This window comes from Bufo gargarizans, chromosome 1 (genome assembly GCF_014858855.1).
Source record: "Bufo gargarizans isolate SCDJY-AF-19 chromosome 1, ASM1485885v1, whole genome shotgun sequence".
NCBI lineage: Eukaryota > Metazoa > Chordata > Amphibia > Anura > Bufonidae > Bufo > Bufo gargarizans.
The window spans coordinates 433674069-433685078 of NC_058080.1; the positions used below are offsets into that span (position 1 = coordinate 433674069).

Consider the following 11010-nt stretch of genomic DNA (forward strand, 5'->3'; position numbering starts at 1 on the left):
CACACCCCTCGGTGCTCCAACTAACTAATTTGCATATATATGTAATGATTTCTCTCCATTAGTAATACCCACCATTTTTATCAGCATGATCAACCCTACCAGGCACTATGCCTGATTTAGTAGAGCTTATCATGCTGACAGGGCCGCTTTAAGTACCAAATTGGGCCATGCCCTTAAGGGGCTAACGGCCAAACAGGCAAGTTGTTAAGGGATGTTTAGTAGGGCAGTAGAAATGATATTTCTACAAGAAGACATCCGTTTAGCTCCCACCTTTGCCAGTGCATGCAAAACAAGAAACTTGGGTAAAAGCAAGGGACTTAAGAATTGCAAAGAGGTGGCTTAGATTATTTGGAATTTTAATTGTTATTTTTATTAATTTTTTCAGATTTATCTCCTCATGACTGAGTGCTGGAATAACAACATTAGCCAACGTCCTTCCTTTAAGGATCTCACAATAAAAGTGGAACGAACATGGGACAATATGGGAGTATGAGGGGTTACATGATTCACTTCTGGACAGAGCCATTCTGCAAAATAGAATCTAATGTATCTTTTCAAATCTCTTCTGGTATGGACAAGTCTTTCTTGTTCTGGAATGAAAACATCCATGACGTACACAGCTTCTGTGCTAGCCGCGTTTGCGTAAATAGAGTGAACACGTGCTCTTAGCTAAGCCGTCACATCTAGTTCTTCAAGCAGAACAGCCGGAGAAGACATGGAAGATCATTGTGAAGAGACAAGTTCATCTTGATCTGTAAGGAGGGTTCTGAGTGCACAGAGTATTTGTACAGTTGTAGACTTTACATGACCTTTTTCAAGGGCTTATGTTGAATCTAGCACACATTGGGCATTTGAATATGTATATTGGTCATTTTCTGTAAATTTGCTAAATAATAAGGACATATTTAATACATTTTGGACAATTTTAGGTATGTGCCCATCATACCCAGTTTCTAGCAATATGAAACCTAAACAGCAAGGATTATCTCCTATGTGTCACGTTAAAGGGATCAAGCATCACCATTTCACGCTTCCTCAAGTGCTTTTAAAGGAATGGGACAAACATACACCAAGGAAATAGCTTTGGGGGTGTGTGTTTGTGTGTATGTATGTATGTATGTGTGGTTATAATAGATATATATGCCTGCCACTTAATGATTTGCATATGTACAGATACATTTTTTTATTTATCTTTTAATCCCAGTTAGGTGCAGTGATTTCAGCCTTGTTATGACACAGGCTGCGATGGACTAATCACCATATTTGGTTGCTCTGAAAACAGCACTGAAGTTTTTTTATGGTTTGCATACAGTCACTTTGACACTTCACTTCAAAGAACAGTTGTCTGTAACTCTTTTCCGCTCCTAATTTAGCTCAACAATACAACTTGTGTAATGAAGGAAAAAGAAGTGCCATAAATGTCTAAGATGGACATACAGCTTTAAAGGGGGTTTCCAGACTCCTGAAGGCTTTATGTCACTATGATCCTGTATCAGTAAGGTCAAGCAGAAGTGCACAGCATTATAAATCATGATAATACCGTGCGCTCCTGCAAGTCCAGAACGGAGGACCACGCTCACACATGGAGCCTGAGTCCCACGATGGATTTGCTCGTGTAAAACAGCCCTTATAGTGCTATGAGTCACCTCCTAAGAAATTAGCTTTCTCTTATTAGGTGTTTTTTCAAAAATCAATGGAAATGATAGTACTTTGTTTTGGTTTGCACTTCTCAGAAGAGAGCTTCAGCTTAAGGCGTGATTCAGGTGGCCACTCCATTTTCCATCTGCAAAACAGATGTATCTGGATGCCTGGATACTTTTAGTTTTTTTAAACATTCATTTGGATGAATGAGTCTCAGATGGAAAACAGACATGAATGGCGCATGCCACAAGCTTCATTCACACTTTGTGTGTGGCTTTTGTGCCGAAAACCATGTGGATTCTGATTCCCAGTGTTGTCAGTGAAAGGCCGTGACACCATCCATACTACTGCAGGTTAATTCTAGATTGCACCAAGAAAAGACATGAGTCTAAAGCCACAGGTAGAACCATTACATTCAAACTGTAAAACTGCGGCAGGGTCAGCCTTGGGTTTTTGGGGCAGATTCTTCCACTGGGACTTACATTAGCAATGTTCTAACTGAAGTGTGAATTGCAGCATTGACTTTAATGGGTCTGTGTTCTGTGAGGGTGCAGCCAGGATAGCACATGGACAGAAATTATTGCCATCTAAATTAGGCATAAAGATGTTTCCTGGGATTAAAACAAAGGTTTGGGTTTTGAAAAAAATTGGCCATGGGCTGTGTCAGTTATTTGCTTAACTGGGGCTAAGTTGCAATATTCGATCCAACCCAACGAAGGAGAGTTAGCACTGTTTATGAAAGGATAGGGCAGCCTTTTTCTATTTGGATTTAACCCCTTTAAAAGTGTGTTGCTAGTTACCACTGTGCCTTTTGTAAATGCACATTCAAAGTGTTACACACCTACAGTCTGAAAACAAGAGCTGAAGGACCAGTAAGGTGACCTTGCATGAAGAGTTGTGAATTCTGCGTGTGAAAGTACAATGTAAATCTCAAGGCCACACAACATATGCCTGGTAAAAGGATGCAAATCCAAAAAAAGGTAGGCAATGAATTGGTGTTATAGCATTTTTGAAGACTAGTAGACTAGTCGGAGAACTGTGCACATTTTTTGGGGCATTTACAACCTATAGCTAGTTGTTAATTGTCTCTATACACTGTACCCAGCGTAAGGATTTGGTTTGACTTTTCTTTTAGCTTTATAAATGATCAACTCCAAGTTATCACTCGAAAGCCGGGTCTGAACTTATATATTAATGACATAAAACTACCGGTAATTGTGAAATGAGAATAGTGACTTTGTAACAGCTATTTTTTGTGCAGATTTTTCCAGTTCCCTGAGTGCAGCTCAGCAATGGATGCTTTCAATCAAGCTGTTATGGCTAGGTCAAGGGACAGATATATGTAAAATGATAGCACAATAAGATATATAGAAAGCATTAGTTTACATTAAAGACATATTTAGTACGTGTTTTCAAAAGTGCTACTTAACCATATGCTCTGTATCCCTATACATGTCTGCCTTTAACTCCAATTGTTAACATAAAAAAAAGATATTCTAATTCCATGTATACTATGGGGGAGATTTATTTAAACTGGTGTAAAGGAAAACTGGTTTAGTTGCCCATAACAACCTATCAGCTCCCTCCTTTCATTTTCCAAAGGATCTTTGAAAATACAAGCTGATTGGTTGCTATGGGCAGCTAAGCCAGTTTTCCCTTACACCAGTTATGATAAATCTTCCCTAATATGTATTTATTTTTTTCTTATTTTCATACTGTTGTATCCAAAACCATATTTGGATGACATATGTCTAGTTGATGGAAGTCTTTGGGCATGTTAAAGGTGTACATTAACAATATAATGCCCTAACATGGCATAAACTAGCCTAATATATCAATACAAATAGTGCATTTCCTTACAATAGCAATGAAAACAATCAATAATACATACAAAAAAATTATTGTTATAGTTTTCAAACTTTTTAAATGTTTTTGTCTGATTTATTCTATTTAATTAGAACCTTCTGCTGTTACTATATTACTTTATTAATTTGCCATTGCTTGCTTATGAGTGAAGATCTAACTGGTGAGGCCCCCATAAGCCTAAATATGAAGGGGCTGATGTATTTTTAGCACTTCAGTGCCTTTAAAGTTCTTTCCTTCTATAAAGGCACTTCCAGCCACCCACTAAGCAGAGGACTGCGCGTGGCCCCATTCACTGACCATGTGGCAATTTTTTAAACCACTTATCTTTGGGTGGTGTGAAAAGACACCACGTAAATATGCTGATTGTTCTTAAAATATATGATACACACATGACCCCGGACGTAGCCATGGAACTCCGAATGAAAACATCCATTATTATAACTACTAGCTGTGCTAAATGACCAATGGTCAATAAAATTCATATTGCGTAGTGACTTTTTTAGGCGTTGTCCAGCAGGATAAAACTTTTTAGGAAAGCGGCACTATGCAATAAGAGAAGTAATACCTCACTGTTCCCCCACTGCAGTTGTCCCAATGCTTACCGAGTCCCCACTTTCAAGTTTAATCTCGAAACACAGGAAATTGATGGAAATGTCCGCTCAACCAATTAGCAGCCTCAGCCGGTGATTATCTGAGAGGGCATTTCCTACATGGTCCTGTTAGTGGAGACCATCAGGGACCTGGTACGCTTAGGAACAGCAGCAGCTTCTTATCACACAGCAGTGACCTGCCGCAGCTAGTGATTAGCCGGGAGAGCATTTTATGTGTGTCAAAACTGGACCAGGACGCAGAGCCAAGAGGAGAGCAGCATCGGTGGGGATCAGTGAGGTGAGAATTGCTTTATTCTTTTAACCCATACTGCCCCTTATCCATTTATTTTGCTGGACAACCCTTTAATGAGTAAGCAACAAAAAAAAAAAAGTTAACTTATATGAGAAAAAAAATCCAAATAGCCATGATTCTTATATAGCAAAAGCTGTGGATCACTTTCTTAGTATCCTACAGTAATTCTAATAGGCCTACAGTACCTTTGTGATTTGCAGCTGACGCCCAGCACAGCCAGGTCTGTGCTTGGGGTGTTAGGAATATTGCTTACAGATTTTCTGCCTCCATTTTTATAAACCTGAAAACAGGACAGTTTGTGCAAGATATAAAGAAGATCTTCGTGTGTTTTTTTTTTTTTCATTTTTAGCCCATTTCTTGTAATATTAAAGTGACACTGTTTTTTGGGCAAAGTGTCATAACGACATAGAAAGTTTGGATCAGTGGGCGTCCGAGCACTAAGATGCCTGCCGATCTCTAGAATGAGGAGAGAGAAGCACTCTAATAGCAGTCTGTCCTCAATGCAGAAGACGGAAGTTTTCCCAAAGTACTGTGCCACTTAAAGGTTGTGTGCTGTATCATCTCGATTTTCATCCATATTCTTACCTTCTCATAGCAAGTCAGATATTGTCAGACTATCATGTAGCTTGTAACTCCATTTTAAACTTAAAAGGGTTGTCCGGGATTGAGGACTTTGTTCCATTAGTACAAGACAGACACACACATAACATACATCCATGTCCTACCTTTTCCACGTGTTTCTTATAGGAAATTATTCGCCTGTAGTGTTGTTTTCCTAGACTCAGTGAGGTACCGTGTTCCTTGCAGGAGCGCTGAAGCCTCTTCTTCCGGCTGCTCAGGGAGCCCGGTGACGTCACCGGCACTGATGGGCGGGCTTTAGCGCTGCTCTAGCCAGTAAAACGTCTAGGGCAGCGCTTAAGCCCGCCCATCAGAGCTGGTGACGTCACCGAACACACTGCCAGGGGGAAGCCTTCTCCCGGCAGTGTGTTACTATAAACAAAAGAGCCTTTGCCCTGCGCGATTTAGCGCAGCACAAAGGAGAGCATCGGAGCATGAACTGCTCCAATGCTTAAGTCAGGGGGGGGGGGGTGCCTGGGTAAAAATAGAGGTTTGTCCGGGTTCAACTCTGAACCCGGACAACCCCTTTAATGTTACGTTTAAACTTTGGTTAAAAGTTGACTAGTGTTGACAACCAATTTGCTTTACTTTACTTTTATGGATCTTTTATCACATCACTTACTCACCCACTCTCTTCGACAAACATAATCCAGAATAATATTCTTCTGGAATATGTTCAATAATAGTTATTGGATGGGTGAGGAATAAAGTTTGGAAGGATCACAAGGATCAAAGTGCATTATTTAGCGGATAGAGTGTGCAGGCTGAAAAGAAATTGAACTTCATGACAAAGTATAATGAGAGTGAAGAGCAGAATTACAACAAGCAAACAAATGTGTTTTTTCACCATTTAAAGGTATTATTCAGCTTTAATTGCACATGCCACCAATCAGTAGCATACCTGTAATGGAGGCAGACCATGCAGCTGCTACGGGGTAGTCTGGCACTGGACTTTTTTTCCCAGCAAAAAAAAATGTATGAAGCAGCCATTAGGGGGAGAGCAATTCTAAGAGACTATTTTAGCTTCCAATCCATTAAATAATTACAGTAATTCCTATGTACTAAGCTCCCCCTAGTGGTGTCTGCCGGAAGTCAGCTTTGTAATAGAAGGGAAGCAGATTTATCAGTGTATTTTTACCAGTTGTCTTGTATACATACATTGAGAAATATGGTGTTCAGAATAAGTGTGATATTTATGAAGCTCCTATTCCACTTTTTCCGACATTTAAAAAGTCATCCTCCACCTCGCCCACTTTATCCAACTTTTTCCTAGGTTGGATAAAGTGGGTGAGGCGGAGGATGACTTTTTTTAATCACAATTTCTTATATGCCTAAAAGACCCTATTAGATCAATGTACACTCGTGTCCCCAGGAGCTAATTTGGGGTTATCAATTTTAAGAACTCCCCTAATATGAAGCGTATAGCAGTAGGACATGTCTACACATGTGGTCCCGCAGACCTCCAGTATGGAAACCTGTGTTGGAAGCTCTTTAGTTCATATATACCCATCTGGAACAGGAAACCGTTCTGTTTTGTTTTTTTGGTTGTTTTTTTTTTTTTTTGCTACTTATTTTACCAGTCTGAAAGGAAAAGATTCTTTATATGCTGTCACTTACAATCCAACCTTTTCATGTTAGATTATGTCTACTATTAGCAGATGTGTATAAATGTTTATGTATCCTAAAAGCAAGCCCCCATTGTTTAGCCTCTGCAAGTGCCGCAGTAGTATATAAATCTAGCGCATTCATATAGAGGATTTAAAAATTTACGTAAAGATGCACCACACCTCAGGACTTCATCCAAAAAGGAATTGTCTCTGTATACTGTACTGGTCTCACATTCATTCATAGGTACTGGTGGTGAAAGACTATCCTATACCCAGCACGCTTTCTCTCTTATTACGAAGGGCATTTAGTTTTGCAGTTGTCTGAAAATGACAGAATGATTCAGTATATGTACTGATGTCATCAATTACCTCAGAATATTGTAAATGTTATATTTAACTTGTTAGAGGTGCCAGTATCTAGAGTCAAGCAGGTTTATGTTTAGATTGACTCAAGTCTTAGTTTTGAGTCATCCCAAAAATAGGATCTTCTGACATGTCTGATTCTTATTAGTCACATTAGTGTAAGTCCCGAGCTGGGACCCCACTGATGTCCTGAAAATACAGATTCAGCAGAGAGAGGGCAGCAAATATATGGCCACCGCTCTATTGAAATAATTAGGAGTTATGGAACCCTAAGAGTGGGAATGCGCCTGTATACCATTTTACATGTTTCTCTGTCTTTTTACTGCTATCGCCTCTACTTGTACATAGCTTGGACTTGTTTTTTAATACTCACCTGCTTTTGTTTATATGTTAAGGTGAAAGAGCAATTTCTATGTAAAACCGTGTAAAGAATGGATTTGTAAAACCTATTTTATGTCTGTATAATATTTCTCAGGGACATGTAAATACTTCTATATGTAGTTTGAGATCTTCCAAAAGTAGAAGAAAATTAAGTGGCTTGTTCTCTTAAAAGAATATAACCCCTAGAAGTGATTTTTTTTTTTCTCTCTTTTGTTCAAAAGTGATTTTTAAGTTGTGTGTTTTTATTTCTGGAAGGAGAGGTCACTATTGATTGAGCTGTGTTTTCTGTGACTTTATGCCACAGCTATTGATTATTTTATTTGAAGCTGTATAAGTGAAAGAGCTTTAGCTTTAATAAACCATTTTTTAAGTAATAACGTGTATGTTATATATTTTAAATCTGCCTTTAGACAACTGTCACACTTTGCTTTTTTAACCTAGTACCACAAATTGGCTACTGCTAGTCTTAATGCTTAAAGGGGTTTTCTACTTTCTGTCAAGCCACTTCCTTAGGGCGCATTCACACAACCAATATAAAAACATGACACCGAACTCTGCTTTGGTTCCGACTAGTACCTCGGTTTTCCACTTTAAAAATCAACTACCAAAGTTATTCAACGAAGTCACACGCGACTTCGCGAATAATTTACTTAATCTCATCAGAGCCCATGCATTCTAATACTGTATGGAGACGGATCTCCGTACAGTAGTATTCCAAAGTTTTGAACTAAGCGACTTCGGATGAAGCATCCGAAGCTCTCCTCACTCAACACTAATAATGTTTTTTCTCCTTGATGCACAAACATGTATTTGCTTTCCCCAACATTCATTAAATTGACTTCCTTCTGCATCAATTTATTTCATTTTGGCATTATTAACATCTCAACTCCACTTGATATAGGCAGCCAATTCCACCTCTTTAACATCAGAGCTCAGAATTCAAGATGGCGGCCCGCTTCCTGTGCTGGTGCCAATACCACTGACCGTCTTTAAGTTTACTCAGTAAATTTTGCCAGAACCTGCCCTATAGAAATCCGCATCCCTGAGACCTTACACCGGTGGCTCAGTTCTTAGTCTTTTAGTCAGAAGCTCCCTCTCTTGACATCTCTGCTGTAAGATGCATCCTTTGCACACTAAATGTACAATTTATGACAATCTTCACCATCATCGTCTGTTACTGTTGTGTAGAAACCGAAAGCAGCGGCAGCCTGGGATAAAACCTGTCTGTGCTTCTCTCTGGTCTTTAGAAGCCTCACAAGAGTTGCACCTCACATTCTGATTTCTTTGTCGTGGACCCTGAGTTTGACACACGTGATACAGCTATTAGAAATCGGGTTGGGACTGAGAGCTGCAGGTTTATGCAGCTCTCACTGAGACCCATTTCTAAAGCCTGTATCTTGGGTTGTGTTGCGGTCTTGGTTTAAAGCTTGGATTGCCAAAAACTGTAACTTGTATCACTAGCTGCTATGCAACCTGAGATATTGCCATCAGTAGCAAGGACATATGAAGTATGTCCTCCTCTACTTGCATTCTAGCCTGCAAGGACATATGAGCTACATCCTTAAGGCTCATCCACACGTAAGTGTTCCACTGACGTGTGCTGTACGTGTTCTCCACAGACAGCACACGTCCCCATTTATTTTAATGTGTGTATTCACACAAGTGTTTAAGTACGGTCCGTGGATCCGTTTTTTTTAGCACGGGTGCATGCTCTATTCAGTGTTCACGGATCCATCACACCCATTATCGTCTATGGGTCCGTGAAAACCACGGATGCCATCTGTGTTTCACGGATCATTAGGAAGAGATGCTTTGAAAATAATTTTTCAGCTGTTCAATGTCAGTGAAACACGGATGGCACACGGACAGCAAAAAACGGGCACACGGATCCTTCACGGACAGCTTCACAGATGCATCACTGACCACCTTCTCACGGATTTGAGCACGGACGTGTGAATGAGGCTTTAGCAGGGAAAGCATTTTTTGGACATACGTTCTCAATGGGCTTGGCCCAATCGATAATTCCTTTTTTTTTTTACTTGTTCATTAACTTGTCTAAAATGAGATGTGACAAATGTTGGCACAAAGCACACAAAAATTCAGGCACGTCCACCAAAGTAAATAAGGGCCATTGTGTTTTAAAGGTGGACAAGATAAAAACTGAAAAGCTCTTTACTTTGCCTGTTGTTTGGACAGATTATCGCTAGCGATAATCTGTCTGTGTAAAAGTGCCGCTGATTGCCTGTTGGAATAGATCATTAGTGCATTCAACTAAATAAGGCTACTCTCTCACTCGCGTTTGGTGCGGATCCGTCATGAATCTGCACAGACTGATCCGTTCAGATAATACAAATGTCTGCATCCATTCAGAACGGATCTGTTTGTATTATCTTTAACATAGCCAAGACAGATCCGTCTTGAACACTATTGAAAGTCAATAGAGGACGGATCAGTTTTCTATTGTCATGACTTTCTATTGTGTTTGGCTCAGTTTCGTCAGACAGACACCAGAACACTGCAACCAGCGTTTTGGTGTCCACCACCAAAGCGGAATAAAGACGGAACGGAGGCAAACTGATTCATTCTAAGTGGATCCTTTTTCATTCAGAATGCATTAGTGCCAAACTGATCCGTTTTGGGAGCCCTGAACTGATCTCACAAACAAAGCCAAAACGCCAGTGTGAAAGTAGCCTAACAGTGACGACAGCACTCTACAATTTGGGGTTCTCTTTAGAAAAGGATTCTCAGTTCCATAGTCATCTGTACGACGGATATGGATCTCCTAGCAATCATGTGATCTGTCTCATGATTGCTGTACACAAAACTGCTTCTACTGGACCCAGCGATCGGCAGAACAGAGACTATAAACCCAAAATGTGCAGTTACAATAGCATGGCTTTAACGCAGCCGCCTACACCCTATTTACACTGCAAGATCATTAACGAATCATTATAACACCATCCCAGCAGATGTCAAACATTGCAAATCATTTTATTCAGATATAAATAGCTACATGGTAAGGTGTCAGTTATTTGTAGGATAAATTGAAAAGTTTAAATATTTTTCAATGAAAATTAATACGGTACATTCCATAATGTACATACAAAAAATATTTGTTGTAATGAGGATCTGTCACCTCTCCTGACATTTAGTACCCACTTGTATTCCCAATGAAATAATTCTGGGGCATCTTCCCTTATAACTGTACCTTGTGATTTTCCTTTGTTATTCCTCCTAAAATGTATAAATACATTGGCAACAGGGTGTTAACTTAGGTAGGTACCTACAGTCTGACATTGGTGGCTTGTACAGTATCATTGTGTAATATACCTCAAACTGGTAACATTCTGTTGCCAATTCATTCGCACATTTTCATAGGAATAGCAGATTAAGAGGCCACATCTGTTCCACAATTTAGCAAAACAGCTGCGGACACATTCATTTCAATGGGGCCGTAAAAGATGCAGACCATGTGCTGTCTGCATCCGCTTTTCCCTTCCGTGGCCCCCCCAAAAAGATAGCGCATGTCCTATTCTTGTCCACATTTGCATTTCTATAATGGGCTGCCAGTTCTGCAACAAAGTTCTATAAAAAAAAAAAAAAAAAAAAAAAAACACCCAGTATTATTACA

General features: G+C 39.7%; 1 protein-coding gene across 5 annotated transcripts in view; it reads left to right on the forward strand.

The window, feature by feature from the left end:
- JAK2 (Janus kinase 2) overlaps positions 1-7747 on the forward strand; it is a 327031-nt gene extending 319284 nt beyond the window's left edge. For all 5 annotated transcript variants that reach the window (XM_044272134.1, XM_044272099.1, XM_044272108.1 and 2 more), the window contains exon 24: positions 386-7747. In XM_044272134.1, the coding sequence (XP_044128069.1) occupies positions 386-493 (108 nt within the window). In that variant the 3' untranslated portion in view covers positions 494-7747. The remainder of the gene's footprint in view (positions 1-385) is intronic.
- The last annotated feature ends 3263 nt before the right edge of the window (positions 7748-11010 follow it).